Raw genomic sequence first — 17,819 nt, 5'->3', positions numbered from 1 at the left:
ACCGCACACTGCTCATTGAGTTACAAGTCTTAAATTAAATTATTTACAGCAGATACTGTGCTGTATGTGTCCATTATTTACCCTCGGGGAGTCCATCCTATCCTTAACAGTAATACATACTAACAATATTATTTGAACATAACTAAATTAGTACATTAGTACACGGTTAGTACTTTGTGTATTCTCCTGCATAACTTTGGTGTGATGTAAGAGTCAATCTTTCTATGAGTTGTGGTATTGGATATTTGAACATTTGACTGTGACATTGCTGCTGTTGATTAGATATGCATACATGTATGCACACCACCTGCACAGTTAGATGTACATTATATGCACATACCTGCACTCTTCTGGAACTGCTGCATATTGATAAGCTAATGTACTAATAAGACAATATCTTACAGTATATTTGTTTCCAACTGTATAATTGTTATTATATTATTATTTCTTCTCCTACTTAAAATGTTATTACATTCACTATGTTGCACAATGTTTTTGCGGAACAACTCCCAACAACATGTCGCTGCTTGTACTTGTATAAGTTAGTGACAAATAAAACCTTATTGATTCTTGATTGGATGCAGCATTCTTTCTTTGGCTTACCTTTTCATTCTCTGCTTTATTCACATGTTCTCTCTGTGCCTCTGATTAAGACCAGCCTATATCTGGTCTAGACATAGGATCCATTATGAGCGTACACGCACGCAAGCACACACGCACACGCACACACGCGCACACACACACACACACACACACACACACACACACACACACACACACACACACACACACACACACACACACACACACACACACACACACACACACACACACACACACACACACACACACACACACAGTTGTAATGCAGTTTATTACAAAAGCGCTATCGTTTCCTAGGACACCAGCCCTGCTTTGGTAACGATGGCAACTGTCAATAAAAGGGAGGAAAATACAGCCAACAAATGTACTGATAAAGTCAATAGTGTGAAGTTGGGTCCATATTGTAGGTAGATCAATCACACACCTTAACAGAAGGACTCAATTTGCCACTGATAATCTGCCTGAAAACGCATGGATAATTGTGTTGCTATGTTCTAGCATCTCCCCCTACGCACATGCACACAATCTTATCTCACATAAACAAAATACAAACATGCAATATGACTATGTCCTTGCCAGTGCAGCAGTACGTAATACTGCTGTATACAGATCATAATAGTCTTGACTCACAGCGTCCTTCATAAAACAGCAGAGGTCAGTCCCCCAGGCCACAGATCAGATCAGATACACCGGGTTCAAATCTTTGGCTTAGTGGCTCCTTTAAATGGATTAAATGAGAAACAACAACGTTTAAGGTCTATCAGTCTTTGTGCTTGTCTAATCACATGGCAGTAATGGGCTAATTAACCTTTTCACTCACAATCTGTCAATTTTACTGCAAATTAAAGCCAAACACGGTGCCCAATGAAGGCTGACTGGCTAAGACGCAATAGTGCATTTTTACCATTTCAAATGGTCTTGTAGGTACATGAGTGTTTGCAAGGTAGGAACATTAGTGTGTGTTCTGCACTCACATGTGGGCACTCGCAAAATACAACCTTAGATGTGACAGTTGACCAATTCATATTTGTATTTAGGCACTTAAAGCTATGTCAAAAGGAAACAAAAGCTATGTAAAGTAAATAAAGCTATAAATGGGATGATCATTCTGCCTGATGCTACCTCCCACTTCATATATGTATTTTTGTCGATTAAACGACAATCTTTAGACTGGTTAAATTTTTTTGAGCCTATAAACATTCAAATAAAGTTACCATCAACTTCATTACATCAAAGATTCTCATATTTAAAACTTTTTTTCCCTCATTATTGTCGTTTTTGCCCTCTCTGTCCATCCGTCCATCCAGCGCAGGGCAGGAGGTGGAGGTCGAGTGTGAGTCACAGGAAACACCCATAGAGTTCATATTTCTACAGGAAGTATTTTCTACCCACAATTCATGGTAGGATTCTTTTTCCAGTTCTGGAGATGAGTGAAGGACAGACACACACTGACACAGAGAGATTTCGCACATTTTAGAAGGATGCACCAGCTCATAATTAGAACATTTTAGTGATCCTCCAACATCTTAAGGGGACATTGGTGTGTTGTCCACATTAGTCTCTTAGCTGCCAGCTTAGCTGCCAGATAATGTCTCAAACTTCATGTGTTTCCAGTTCAGTATTCTTGAATAAGGATTTCAAAGGCACTCAGTATCGCCTCTTGGTGTGCCAATCACGTGTGCCAATTCTTGTGAGGTTTGGACAAAATCTGTCTGGAGTAGCAAAACTAATGAGTGTAATTTAGTGTAACCAAACTAATGAAGGTGAGTAACACCATTACTGTGGTTGCCTATAACAGTGGTTCCCAACCTTTTCAGGCGCGACCCCCCAAAATAATCGACCCCCCCACCCTAACAAGTACTTGGAATTGTAGGAGTTAAGGCAGGAGTTGAGGCAGGCAGGAGTCGGAAAACTTTTTTTTTTCTTCCCAACCCTTTGTATGCACATCTAGGGAGTGCGCATACAAAGTTATACACAGATCGGTCCAATTATTGGTAAAAACATGAATCGGCCTGTTATAGCGCGACCACAAGGATGATTTGTACATTTTCAAGTGGCATTTCTTTCATGGGAATGTTCGTGCAAAATTTCATGGAAATTGCACACTGTCTTCATGATTTGAGGCATTTTATTCAAAACAGAGCACTGCTGCAAACTTTGGAAGCCAATCTTAGCCAATCAGGATGGAATATGACAAAACCTGAAAGAACCGTTTTGTTTAATGACTAAAGAAAAACTGTGTACCGATTTGCGTGATGCTTTGACAAAATCTGTAGGAGTACTGTCAAAAAATGTGTGGGCAGAGAGGTTCTGCTCTGGCATCCAGGGAGTGTGTGTGCATAGTTTCACGTCAAGTGTCCAACGGTGGCGGAGATTAGCTGTCCACAGACACCCGGACGATCGGACACACGGACGGACAGGGTGCAAAACATAGTCTGTGACAAAAATGTGAATACATGCTCACAATGCCTCGCAACTCAAGGTGTTGTGAGCATGTAAATCAGCTATTTAAAAAAATGTTGGCCTCTTTCTTAGGTAATATTTGACAATTTGGTCAATGTTTGACAATTTTCTATTGTATAATTATAAAGAAAACATCACATGGATGCACATGGGACGTATCATCAGTGTTGTAGCCTGGGGTAAAATTCTATCACCCACTCAAGGGTACCAAATATGAAATTAAAGACTTCATCAATTGTCATTCCACCCACGTCATGCTTAAATGCCCTTGTGGCCAAGTATATCTGGGCCAGACCAAGCGAGCACTAAAAGTTAGAATTGGTGAGCATAAGACCGCAATACGCAATAAAAAACATGGACTATGCTGCAAATCATGGTTCAGTTGCATCACTTAAATTCATTGGTATCGAAAAAGTCACCCTACCCCCTACGGAGGCGGTATCATCAAAAAACTTCTGCAAAGGGAAGCCTTTTGGATTATAACCTTAATGCAGCATCTACCGGGGAGTAAATGACCAACCAAACCTCTCCTGTTTCTTGTGATCTCTAGTTTTATATCCTGGTTCTTTTAGGCTCTTTTGTGAAAATAATATCCAGAACAAGATTTACAAATGTTTGTCAATCCTCATATTGATTTGCTTTGGCTTTTAGCCTACTGTGTTTATCAGGTGGGTTAAATGTAACCGTTATGTCTATAAAAATAGAAATATGGCAATATACCCTCAAAATTCTAAAGCCTATATCACCTGCCCTAAACAGGGAAAACACTGAAGGCTTATTATGTATTGTATATTCATGTATTTCAAGGAAATACAATTGACTGTCTATGGTGGTGGATGTCTCTATTTTATATATTGTATATTATTTTGCTCACTGTTTTTTTATGCAAAATGGCTGGCATTGACATCATCAAGGGGGAGGGCATATAGATACCCTCCTCTCTCTCCTTTGTTCTGTTTGACTCTGAAGAAGACGACAGTCGAAACGTCAGTCACCCCTGCAAAACAATAAAACACGTGCAGACCAGTCGAGTGCTCTAGTATATTTTATTTGGGTAGTCTCTCCTGGAGTGCCCAGGTGCTATTATTTTCTCTGATGCAAGTTGTTAGCCTAGTTCCAGACCATAGACCCTGCCCACTCTCTGAGTGGGGCTAGCAGGTTGTCCCTGTTGAGCACCGACGAGCCCTTCTACCCTCTACTGGCTGAAGAGCACTGGACTTCTCTTTATCTACTTACTATATGTTGGTCTGTTTATGGTTGCGTGAGAAAATAATGTTGCACATTAACTCTTTCACTGCCAGAGTATATACAACTAAATAAGGCACAGACTGCCAACGATTTTTCAATTTACTTACCTTTTCAAGTAGTCACAGAATATTTATCTCCAGTATGATCGATCCCCTGATGGGTTGCTAATCACGGAGGGATTCATTGTGCTTCCGCAAAAAAAAAAAAATGTCATCGCGACCTCCCGTTCGCTTGTTATACCCCGTTAAAAATAGTATGTTTCGGCAAAAATACATAGTAAAACACAGGAGCCGAGATACAGGCTTTTTCCCAAATACTTCAAACAGCAAGTCAACGGAGCAGTAAATCTTTGGATCACGTTATCTCCTGGTTTTGTGTGAGAAAAAAAAAATGTCTTTCACGTCCATGGCAGGCTGCGCCTTAGCAGGCAAAGAGTTAAGCTAATTGTCTGGGGACCCTCAAAATAATGTGGGTACCCCCCTTGGTCGCAGGTTGAGAACCACTGGCCTATAATAGGCAACCACACTAATAACACATCAGACTGTGTAATTATAGATCATTTGTGTTCTGCATTAAAAACAGCCTGCAAAGGGACCCACTTACAGTAGTTCAATGCTATTTATTGTTTCCATGATACCACTGGTCTGTGCTTTAAGGTAGCCATGATTAATTAAAGGGATTGTAGGGAACATTAAGCCTAAATTTAAAAAATATGTATATATATATATTTTGCATTTTCTCCCCTCTATCAGCCACTATATAATGATGCTGGGGTGTTTTCCTTCATTGAAACACAGTCCTCTGTCTGAAATCCGTATTTTCCCTTCTGTTTATGTTCATGTTGTTTATGTCCGGGTCGTAAATTAACGCACGCATGTGCGTGTCCGTGCGCGTCCATGCCCGTATCTACTTTTTACTTTCGGTTTTAAAACGCTCTCAAACTTCTTTTTTGAGGCACATAATTTACTTTTAAAAAATCGTTTGGATAGAATTTAGTTGTTTAGCTTCATATATGTGGTCAATTTATCATGAAAGAGCCTATTTAAAAATATAAATTCAGAGAACCGTAGGGTCGGGCATTTCCGCGAATTGTATCCGCATAAGGCAACCTATTTTGGGCATGACTCATTTAAAAAGTCCCCCCTGCGTCACCCCCTGGTGGTCGGGGAAAAGAACTGCTGGAGGGGCGGTGTTTGACAACAGTTTTTTTCTTTGATTACATCTGAACTCCCTACAATGCCTTTAAACCTTTGACTTTAAATGTTAGAAGCCACCTAATCTCTTTATATACAGATGACATTCTGTTCTTGGATGTCAATTATATCTTCCCAAATGCCTGTAACATCCTGTATGAATTAAAGTGTAGGTTTGGCATACTGTATATATACCTATTATCTTTTAGTACTTGGTCCTGCAGAGAATATTAGCTCCAGAGTCAGCTGTCAGTAGAAACAGCAAGCTCTCATTTAGTTAAGTCGGAGGGGGCTTTTTAAAATCCTTTAACATTACTACCGGTATGTCATTTATTTCAGTAATTATCTCCGCCAGCCCGACAGTCCTGAAGGTGCGGGGCCACATGTAAATAAATATACAAATATCAATAGAAATGTGGCCACACAAGTATTTCAAAGACAATAACTTACATGCCAGCTATCAGAGGCGAGGACAAGATCAATGACAGGTTAACATTTTAAACATTAGGTAATGAGCGTGGTTGTTTTATTTTGGATATCAAAAAGCTATGAACTGCCAATATAACGCTATAGATGCAGTTTCAAATGCCGTTAGGTGCCATTTCCAGAGATGCTATCAAACTAAGCTGCTTTGTGATAACCTGAATAGCTCACACTGGCATCTGGCCCCTCAGGTAAATAGGTTTCCTCAAATAGCCCTGCTCTCTAAGGTGAGATGAACACATTAGAAACACAATCATAATCATCATCACACCAGTGTCCTAACAATAAGCCTTGCTTTGCTGAACTTGGGTGAGGATGCACATAATTTTGAACTCTCTCTCTCTCTCTCTCTCTCTCTCTCTCTCTCTCTCTCTCTCTCTCTCAGGTCATGAGTGTTTAGGGCTATCATAGACAATTGTGCGTGGATCCATGATGCAGAGCATATTAGAATTGCATTCAGGATCCATTTGCACTCAGACGCATGCTCAGCTCATATATCGCTGTTATGGGACATTAGCACAGAGGGCAGATTGGAGCGATCGCACTATAACTCTAGAATCCACCTTGGTGTGAGTGAGGAGATGCGTCTGCAGAGACCATCGAGTCTGTACAGATACAGGATCTCCCTTCACCAGTTTGTGTTCAACTGTCTTTGTCTGTTAAACCATGAAATGTGTATTGCGTGTCTGTGCGTTGAAGAAGGTCATGAGTGTCAGGAGTGTGCTTAATATACCCACTATCTGGAGCCAGACTTTTACTACATAGCTATATTTTAGAAATAGGCTGCATTCACAAATGCATAAAGTGTGGACATTGTCAGTGTTCTAAACAAAGAGAGAGGATTAACAGGCAAACGGATCAATGCCAGCTGATTGGCATCACCTCTTGATGATGCAGATTATGAAGCGTGCCGATCAATAGCGCTCGGCCGTGTCCTTCCTTGATGTGAATTTTCCACAGTCAAGGTTCTGTTAGTCTCTCCTCTTCCTCTCCGCCTTTCCCGCCGGCCCGCCTCCCTCTCTCTCTCTCTCTCTCTCTCTCTCTCTCTCTCTCTCTTTCTCTCTTCTCCTGTCTCTCTCAGCCCTGTGGCTGCAGTAAGACACTGTGGATAATCTACACTCCAGCAACCGCTAGTGTGATGAATAGAGAGAGAGAGAGAGAGAGAGAGAGAGAGAGAGAGATGGGGAGAGAGGGAACGCAAGGTGAGCAAGAAGGGGAGAGAATAGTGACGTGTGAATGAATAGAAGAGTACGACAGCGAAAAGAGTGTTCAAGCAGCATAGTGCCAAAGTGTCCTATTTCCTACATTGCTGTACAACACCTGAATTTCCCCACAGTAATATAGGTCTATCCATCATAGTTGATCATCTCTGCATGCAAAGTAATTACACCAACAATGGTTCTTGCAAAGTACTTTTGTGCTTATTGGTGATGTGATGAGATGCACGAGTGCAGACTAGCCGGCACCAACTCCCTCCTATCCAGCTTTAGGGTCTTGAGCTCTGCAGTGTTGCTAGCTCCACTGTCATGCTATGTGTCTATACGTAAGTCCTCTCCTATAGCTGCGCCTTGGGTTGGCTCCCACAGTGTTAGTTCTCTCGCTACCAATTCCGAGTGACTGACACAGTGCCCAGCCAGCCTCATCCTTCTATCTCTGACCTTGTTGTGACCCGCGGGAGGCCTCCGTAGAGGTCCACGTCTCTGATGAGGTCTGCCCATGTGCAGTGGTGTAAAGTAACTATGTACATTTACTCAAGTACTGTACTTAAGTACTTGTGAGGATGTTTTACTTTACTGGAGTATTTCCCATTTTCAGCGGGCCACCAGTTGCCCATCCCTGGTTTAGGGTCTGGTCCTGTGCTGTTCCCCCGTTGTCAAGTGGTAGGGTTTTTGTTTCTTTGGGGATCCAATCAATGCTTTTGGTTATGTTCTATTTCATATCATAATTAATGATTAACTTATATAAACTTTGGTTTTCAGGCTTATATCACAGCTGTTCGCTCCTTGCTGTACTTCTTTATTATAAACTGGTAAATGTGTATTACTATATTTGGCTTTGGCATTTGATTTGCTGGTCTGGCTTTTGGAATACATTGTTGGTTATTCTTGGATCATTGCTGCTTTTGTCATGTTGATGCAATAACGTTGATTGTCTTGTGATGACCAGAGTTAATTTGTGTCTGTTTATAGCACTTTGGATTTATTTTGGTGGAGTAATCCATTGTGTTCTTTTGGTTTTCCACCTTGGATAGAAGCCTTAAGCCTGATTTGTGTGGGCTGCAGTTTGTCTATTTGGAGACCTATTTTGTTTGTGAATAATGTGCATTAATTTGTATAGTGGCAAATGCATGCACATTTATATTAGTTTGTGGATGTTGTGCATTTGTGTGCTTTGGGTGCATTTGTGTTTTCATTGGCATAATTAATACAATCAAGTTTAATTTGCAAGCACTCATTGAAACATCCTACCACTCAGCTTCTGGACTAATGTAAAAAGGACAAGCTGTTGCAAATTACTCAGCATTAAAAAAAACTACAACATCAAAACAACAATATTGGCTGTGATGGTCAAGCAGTAATTATTGCAAGATTCCCATTCTGAAGCCTAACTGTCTAGTTGTGAGGATGTCAGCTGATTCAGTTGGTACGGAGTCTGCAGTGCAGATAACATGGCTTGAATTGAATATGTGTTGTTTGCAACTGAGGGCAACGTGGGTGGAAAACACAAAAGTCATATGCCTTAAATAAATTAATTTCTAGGCATGAAAAGTTGGCAGCCATAAAGTACTGTAGCTGTCGATTTTGATGTAGGCAAGCACATCCATATGGTTCTGTAATTTATGCGGTTGAATGAGTTGCTGCAACATTGGCCCATTGGCACAGATAAAGTCTTTTTTTATCCTTTTTTTACAAAAACAAATTTAGAGTATTATTTTTAGACAATTATTTTTAGCCCTGCTAATTGTTACACAAACAGTTCACTACAATAGCAGGTCCTGACCTTGTGTTGTGTCTTTCACAGCAGTGTTGATTTCGTCGACTAAAACTATGACGAAAAATGTTCGTCGACTATCTTTCTTCACTGACGAAAACTAAATAAAAACTAAGCTATGATGACTAAAACTAAGACTAAATATATTGAACAAATAAAAACTAGACTAAAATGTTAGGGAGGGACTAGTGGAGAAGAGATCCAGTAGAACTAAAAGACAAGTCATTTTATAACAAAGGTATTCTACCGTTGCGCCTCAGCCTTAAACGGCCAGTCTGTTGGTAATCTTATGATATTTAGACAACTAAAACTAGACAAAAACTAAAACATTTCAGATTACTAGAATATGACAAAAACTAAATAGAATTGTATTCAAAAGACTATGACTAAAACTAAATAAAAAATGTCAACATCAATGTTTCGCAGACCTTCCCCTTATATGCCTCATTGACCCGTCCAAACCTTCCCTCTGTCTCTTAGGACACTTAGGAATGGAGGGAAGGTTTGGACAGGTCAACGTGACCTCCAGCCGATCTGCTGGAACCCTGACAGCGTCGCCCGCATCAGCGACGGAGGAAGCGATGACGAGTTCCACATGGAACTCGGTCGACAATGCCGCCGGGTGGGCTGCTGACCGGCCAAGCTAATTTCACACTCCCCTGGTACCCATAATGCCCCTGGAGTTACCGTGGGCATGGACAGAAGGTCAGAGAGAGCGAGGGAGAGGAAGGGAGTGAAAGTGAGAGAGGTAGGAGGAGAGACAGTGAGCGATAGTGGGAGGAGAACAGAGATGGGGGAGAAAATGAGTCCACATGGTGTCATTCAAGGACAACGACCTATCTGACTCCAAGAGTGAGATAAGGCCACTGCCATGGAGACAGCTCTGTGAACCTCTGAGTGTTAATAGGCTCTATGCACAGCAGCCATATTGGAAAGAAATTGGGCCTCTTCTTACTTACTTCCTTTCACAGGTGTTACCGATGATACTAATGAAGGCTCTGTTCCATTCTGGTCAAACAGGGTGTCAGGGTGCTGAGATTGTGCATGTTCGCCCACTGCTACACCAGTGGGTCTTAAAGTGTGGTCCAGGGACCCTCATGGTTCCTTGAGGTGGTTATAAATGGCCCCTTACGGGTGTGTAACTCTGAAAGTGTACAAATGGAATCAAATAGGTCCATTTGTACACTCTCAGAGTTATGTGGGTCCTTGAAATTAAAAGGTTTGAGAACCACTGTGCTATACTAAATGGAACAGAGCCTTCATTAGAATCATTGGTAACACCTGTGAAGGAAGTAAGGAAGAGGCCCAATTTCTTTCCAATATGGCTGCTGTGCATAGAGCCTATTGAACTCAGAGTGTACAAATGTAACCAAATGGTAGTAGGGTCCATTTGTACACACTCAAGAGTTAAATTAACACAGAAGATTGCACTGTGAAGACACTATTTATACACTCAAACTGCCCGCATCTAAACACTGTGGCGTAAAAGCAATACGCAGACCAGAGCGAGGTCTAATTTCCCAGGGTACAGCTCATAGGGCCAAGACACAGCGGGCATACTGCAGCTATAGTACCCCCCCACTGTCCTCACGCATTCACTGTGTCTTTCTCCTTCCTTTTCTTCTTTCGGGCTCATGCAAAGTACAGAACACACTACAGAGCCAAAAGACACATTATCTAGGGACATTAGCGCTGACAAAATGCCAGTTATAGTGCAGGGAGGGGAGAGGAGCAGTTAATCTGCTAATCTCATGGGATGAGGCATTGATGAAGATCAAGGGATGGCTAATTGAACACTCTACTGTGAAAAAAGAAAAAAAAGAAAAGAAAAGAAAAGAAAAACAGATGGAGGGATATTTTCTCGACCGCTTAAGCCCTATAGGGTCTGCAGTGGCTCAGGGATAGAGTGGCCGGTAGAGTGGCCGGATGGCAACCGCAAGGTTCCCAGTTCGATCCCGGGCTCCCCCAGGGTTAGTGTCGAAGTGTCCTTGAGCAAGACGCTGAACCCCTAATTGCTCCCGATGAGCAGGTTGGTGCCTTAATTGCATGGTTTCCTCTGCCATGTTGCGTGTGAATGGGTGAATGTAATGCACAATCTATGTAAAGCGCTTTTGATAAATGCACCATTTACCATTTACTATACTTCTTCGTATGGTAAATAGAGAAAATTGCCTATCCGCAAGCTCACAACATCACATGAAGTTGTGAGCTTGTAGATCCGCTATTTTAGCTATTTTGGAATTTTAAAAGAAGAAAATGTAATTATGTGGTCAACATTTGTCCACAGTATTACATTTTCTTCTTTTAAAATGTTCAAAACAGGAAGGCCAGTGTTCATCTGGTTAACAATGTAATTGTTTAATTGTGATATTATCAAACATAAATATCAAACAATATCAGACAGTATACATTTCCCAAAAGGAGATCATGCATTTAATTCAGTCTGACCAGAAGAGGCATAAAAAAAAACACATCAGCAATACAAATGAACGACCAGAGGGGTAGATATCAAAAGCAGAGGCACTGATTTCTCCCAAACCAAACCCTGACTGTACGTGACGGCGATCCAGCATGAAACAGAGCCGACACCGACTGTGTTCAACTCAAAACCACGGTTTGAAAGTCACACAAAAGAAACATGATCAACGTTCTACTGTAGTCGACTTCTACAAACACACTGAGACATACTGTAGTAAAAGCATGTTAACTATTCTCTAGAGTCTAGATGCTGTGCTTGCTGGCAGCTGTGTGTGTGTGCGTGCGTGCGTGTGCGTGCGTGCGTGCGTGCGTGCGTGCGTGCGTGCGTGCGTGCGAGCGAGCGAAGCAGAGAGTGACAGAGCAGAGACAGCAAGAGAGAAAGAGAGGGAGAGAAAGAGTGAAAGACAAAGAGAAAGAGAGACTTTGATAGATGGAGTGAGGTGACAGGACAGTATTAGAGATAGAGAAGGTGGGGCACATGAGCTGTGACTGTAATGCAATTGCCCTGTCAGACATCAGACTTCTATGATCTTCTCCCTCTTTCTCACACTCACTCACTCAATCACACACACACAAAAATGTTCTCTCTCTCTCTTAAACAGTGACACACAGTGGTGGAAGAAGCACTCCAATGTCTTAAGTAAAAGCAGCATTCATGTGTTCATCACTTTTGTTTTGCAGCTGGTAGGTGGGTCTGATTTTAATTACTTTATGTTCTACATGCTGTCATAGCTACCTATAATAATACACCATAATGTATTAGTTAATATATGTTTTGCAGAGTAACTAAGTGAACTAAAGTTGTCAATAAGTATAGTGGAGTAAATAATACAATATTCACATCTGAGATGACATATAGTTTATAACACATTTAGATACTCAATTAAAGTAAAAGTGCCAAAGTTGTATTTTCTGCTGACACTTTATAGCAGTAGTTCTCAATTTGTTTTGTGCCATGGACCCCGAAATGATATGCATTTGGCCGCGGACCCCGATCTGAAAAGGTTTTGTGCCATGGACCCCCAGAAGAGAAGATTTATGTTTCATTATGTACAGTACATCTTGTACATCTGCTATTTTTGAATAGCCAACTTATAAATGGATAAAGTGGTTAAATTTTTTTGTAATGCTACATTAACTACTTTTTCTGGGGCCCCCCTGGAACCCCCTCAAGGACCCCTGGGGGTCCCCGGACCACACTTTGAGAACCAATGCTTTATAGTAACGCATAGCACTACTGCTGACACGCATACACAGGAGAACACACACAGGTTTGGACTATTATAGTCAATCTGTTGACTGCCGCTCAGCAGCAGCAGCAGCAGGGTGGATTTCAGCTTTGCTCGCTACAGTAACTAAATGACACTTTCTTCCTGACAAACGACACGCGACTGCTTTGTGCGCTCGCACACCAACACACGTCTCGTCCCGCAACCAATCCAACACAGATTTCTTAGTATTACAGTTTCATATTAATCCTGTGTTTATTGTCTTTTTCCACCGAGCAGGTGGAGCAGACGGATTGGACAAGAAAATGATTTCGTACACACTCAGGGGCTGATTCATGAATAAATAAACCAGATTCAGCATTGCTGATGGAAGGCGGAATGTCACATTTTATCACCCGGTGCCGTGCAACATACCGCTCGGTGGCTAACAGATGATTCAAACTGCTCATGTTATGTGGTATGGATTTCAGATTAAAGTGTGTTTTTGTTTAGACAGTCCACTGCGCTTTCTGCTTTGAAAAGCTGAGAGAGAGATAATGACCAGTGACAGAACCCTAACACTATAGCCCACTGACTGACACTAACCCAAACTCTGGCAGCCGAGAGGACGAATACAACTCTTAACCCTTTAAGACCAGGAAAGAATCCGTGTGTCATTTTCAGATTTCTTTGGGCTATTTTTTTGCTATTTTTGAATAGCCATAGAAATCTGTAAATGACAGAGATGCGTCCCCGGACTGAATGGGTTAAAATACCCGCCTTATGCGGCCTTCATTTGATCAGGGAAACCGAACTGGGGGCTAATGCTCTTTTACACTCATACAGTTACACACATTCACACATGGGAGCTGCCTGGGCCAACCACCAGCTTTATACTGTTGACTCGCAAGCTATAGCTCCACTGGAGCAAATGGACGCTAAGTGCCTTGCCAGAGGGAACCTTGAATGTTGTTACTCATTCATCTTCTCGATGATGTGAGTGTGACCCCCAAGCGATCCCAAGCCATGTCTCTAACTTATAGATCAACGCCACCCGCCCCTAAAAATAAGCGCCAATCAAGTTATTTTAGACACTGAAGCATATATCGTTAACGATAAAAGTACACGTTACACAAGAAACACAAATATAAACAGACCTTAATCTTCCACGGGGGGCGTGTCCATGGGGATAGCCGTGGCTGTGGGACCTCCTGGGGATGGGCTTGTCGTCCTCGTGCGTGTGGTGGAGCGACGGTGAGCGAGAGTGGGAGGATCTGGAGCTGCCTGTACTCTGGAGACTGCTGTCCGGGAACTCCCCGTGACGACTCTGAACACAGAGCACGCATGAGACAGAGAGACAGGAGGTTGGTAAAGTGGAACAGAGGCTGTGAAGTTCGGTAAAATACACTACAGTTAGTGTGATAGTATGCTTGTATTCTGTCTCAGGTTGATTCTGCGAAAAAGTTATCAAATGTTTTACTTAAGTAAAAGTATCAATACTGCAATGCAGAAATACTCTGTTACAAGTGAAAGTCAGGGTAAACTTTGAGTAAAAGTACAAAAGTATTGGCATCAAAATATACTTAAAGTACCAAAAGTAAAAGTACTCAAATGTTTGAAAATAGCAGATCTACAAGCTCACAACGCGTCGCGATGCGACGCGTTGTGAGCATGTAGATCGGTCACACACACACACACACACACACACACACACACGCACGCACGCGCATGCACACACACACACACACGCACACACACGCACAAACCACTCCCACTCACCTCTCCCATCCCACCCAGGCTGCTGTGCTGCAGGGCGGGCAGGCTGCGGAGCGAGGGCACAGGGGAGTGTCCCGGGCGGCCTCGCATCTCCCGTGGGACCTGCACGTGACCGTGGCCGTGGTCATGGTGGTCCCCGTTCAGGTTGTTGTCGCTGGCCGAGCGGAGCAGGGAGCGGGGGGAGGGCAGGGGCCCGGGCGTCATGCGACGCCGGGTGGTGTAGGAGGGAGTCTCCCTGAAAGGCACTGAGAGAGAACAATCACAGTATCACAGCAGAGCCTGTAATGCACCTGTCGGCACAGCTGGGCTTAAAGAGCTGGTGCCATGTTTTTGCACTTTTTCTGTTTTTCATGTGTCTATGAGGTTGATAGAACTTCATTAGGCCCCCCGGAGGTGGTTTTATGGTGTTTTATGTCTTCTCTGATTATTTTGAGTTTCTTCCTGGAGGCTGAAATCTTGAGGGTCAAACGTGCCAATAGAGAAACAGCCCTTTAGTGACATCACAGAGCCCCCAAAAAACATACCCTCCCCCTCATTATCATAACACAACAGGTGTGGGCATGAGGAGGAGGAGGGACTAGGACAGGTGGGTGGTGCTAAGGTGGTGGAGGAGGTGCTAAGGTGAGAACCAGGCATACTTAATGAACTGGAGGCGTGTCCACATAAAAACATTTTTTTTAACAATTTCTGTACACTCTTTTTTTTTGAAAAAAATCCTTACATAATAATAATACCTTATGATCAGGTTTTAGGGTTGAAAAATATCATGGCACTCCATCTTTAACCCTTTAAGACCGGGAAAGCATCATTTGTGTCATTTTAAGATTTTTTTTTTGAAAAATCTTGAAAATGTGTGCAAATCTTGGAATATATATCTTTTTAAGCGAACATTTGTAAAATATTTAGTTCCAGGGACCCCCCAGAAGCAAAGATTTGGGTTACAAATGTACGCTTAAAAAAAAACCAATTCTAACATTTGCACAAATGTTCATGATTTTTTCAAAAATAGCAAATCTACAAGCTCATAGCATGGACCAAATGAATGAACTCACACTACGAGCCTAAATGCTTGAAAAGTGACGTGAACGCATGGCAACACATTTCACGATGACATCAAACAGATGTTTTTTAATTCTTAGGCTAAAGTGAACCATTGAGTGTATTACATAACAGGTTAGAGACAGGGGACACAGGATCTGTGCCTCCATCTGATGCTTATTTCACCAGGGAGGTCATTTAGAACAGGGGTTCTCAAACCTTTCAGGCAGGGACCCCCCAAAATAATCATATTTGAACTGGGAACCCCCCACCCTGACAAGCACTTGGAATTGTAGGAGTTGAGGCAATACATTTAGTTTGACTCGATTCCACAGATAAATATTGTGAAAATCGCCTTGATGTTGAAATGCAGATACCCAGTACACACTTATACTGTATGTTGGTTTGTTTACTGTTGAGTGAAAAAACAATGTTGCACATTAAGCTAATCATCTAGGGACCCCCCAAAATAATTTGGGGACCCCCAGTTTGGGAACCACTTTAGATTTAGAACTCAACAGCGACCTGGAGATCCTCTTTTAGTTTTCTTGTTTTGTTCTTTTTATGACTTATTTGTGTCTATAGATTGCATTCTGAAATGACAAAATGGCATCAGTGCAGTCTCAAAGGCAAGATGGTATCTTGTGCCAGATTTTATGAACACCACATTTTAGGAACATTTTACTGTAAGTAGACTAGAATCTGGTAGAAAGGAGATTACTCTGCCTTGATGTCTGCCAAATCCATTCACAGCCCAAGTATAAAAGCAATATAATGCTTTTTTATGCAGCTTCAGCCAAAACAAACACACATGCACGCAAATAATGTTAATTTAATTAGTATTACTCTGAGAGTGTGAAAATGGAACACAAAGAGTTAAATTAACACTCAGTATGCAGGCCTCTGCCATGAGTCCCCTGAAATCCAAATGCACATAATTAGATGTTGTTACTGCCCGGATGCAATTATTGACAAAATTCATCTGCATAATTCAGTGGTGACAGATTACTCATTTAAAATGAATTAACTATCAGAGTCCCAATAGATTTGGTTCAGCATTTGAGTAGCGTACTACTTCCTCTATACACTAGATGGCAGAGTTTTCCTTTGTTTTTACGTTCATGGACAGACAGGAAATACCTCAAAGACTTTCTGAGAGACACACAAATCTCTTCAGCAATTGCTGTGAAGATTTGTCTTCTGCCTTATCTCATTTCAGACAGACAGACAGACAGACAGACAGACAGACAGACAGACAGGTACACAGGTAGACAGGTAGATAGATAGTATGGCCACTGCCACTGTTAACTCACCAACATCTGATACTTTGTGGATCTTTATAATTTCAGCCAGATCAAAATTTCCTGCTATGATAGCCACCTAGGGAGAGGAGAGGAGAGGAGAGGAGACAGCAAAATGTTTTTTTTTACATTGAAACAAGTAATAATAATTTTAATCCATATCATGTTAATTAATCCCACTTCTCAGCCCTATTCGTTCACATGCAAGTGGTCACATGCGAGTGGTGATCAAGTTCAGTCCCCATGGCCACGCACAAAAGTCGGCGTGCCTGTTCACATGGATCTCAACTCTGTTACAGTATATTCTCTTCCTCCAGCTTTCTCAGTATGTGTGTGTATGTTAAACCCACCACCCATGTGTAACATCTGTATATGAAGCAGTATTATGGGTACTGTGTAAGACCTGGTCGTGTTTTAATTTTTTTATATTTTATCTCTTATATCTTCTTCTGCCTTTATTGATATAGTCCACAGTGAAGAGAGCCAGGAAACAGAGAGAGAGAGAGAGAGAGAGAGAGAGAGAGAGAGAGAGAGAGAGAGAGAGAGAGAGAGAGAGAGAGAGAGAGAGAGAGAGAGAGAGAGAGAGAGAGAGAGAGTGACTAGCAGCAATGGTCCGACGGGCTGGAGACTCGAACCCGGGACTCACAGTCAGGCCTATGTGGTACGTGCCTTAACCACTCGGCTATTTGCTGCCAGGCCAGCTCAAATACATTAACTTTGATCTGCCCAGCTAATCTGTGTCAATGTCAATTTGACACAGAAGTCATCAAGCTGCCAGCCCAGCAACTCAACTACAAGCCAGATTGACAAGCATGCTCAGTAGAATCCTCAGTGCAACTTAACTCTGAGAGAGTCTGTTTTTGCAAACTCTTGCAACTTTTAGAAAAAAGAGTTGAATGAACATTTTACTGTGCGATTTAAACTTGCTGAATCAGCTGATTACAAGTTATTATGTAAAACCATGCAGAATGGTTACATACTATACTATATACCCCACAGATAAACAACAGTATATTAATTATCCAATTTAGATACAA

General features: G+C 41.9%; 1 protein-coding gene across 1 annotated transcript in view; it reads right to left on the bottom strand.

The window, feature by feature from the left end:
• Positions 1-17,819, bottom strand: part of shank3a (SH3 and multiple ankyrin repeat domains 3a) — a gene marked incomplete at both ends in the record, with an annotated part of 270,098 nt that overhangs the window by 100,762 nt on the left and 151,517 nt on the right. Inside the window, 3 exons of the mRNA XM_084059359.1 lie at positions 13,825-13,994; positions 14,447-14,688; positions 16,795-16,861. Coding sequence (XP_083915485.1) covers positions 13,825-13,994; positions 14,447-14,688; positions 16,795-16,861 — 479 coding nt within the window. The remainder of the gene's footprint in view (positions 1-13,824; positions 13,995-14,446; positions 14,689-16,794; positions 16,862-17,819) is intronic.

This window comes from Gymnoscopelus microlampas (genome assembly GCF_963454915.1).
Source record: "Gymnoscopelus microlampas genome assembly, chromosome: 6".
NCBI lineage: Eukaryota > Metazoa > Chordata > Actinopteri > Myctophiformes > Myctophidae > Gymnoscopelus > Gymnoscopelus microlampas.
Note: the sequence above shows the minus strand (reverse complement) of the source record. Positions and strands in the feature narration are given on the sequence as shown.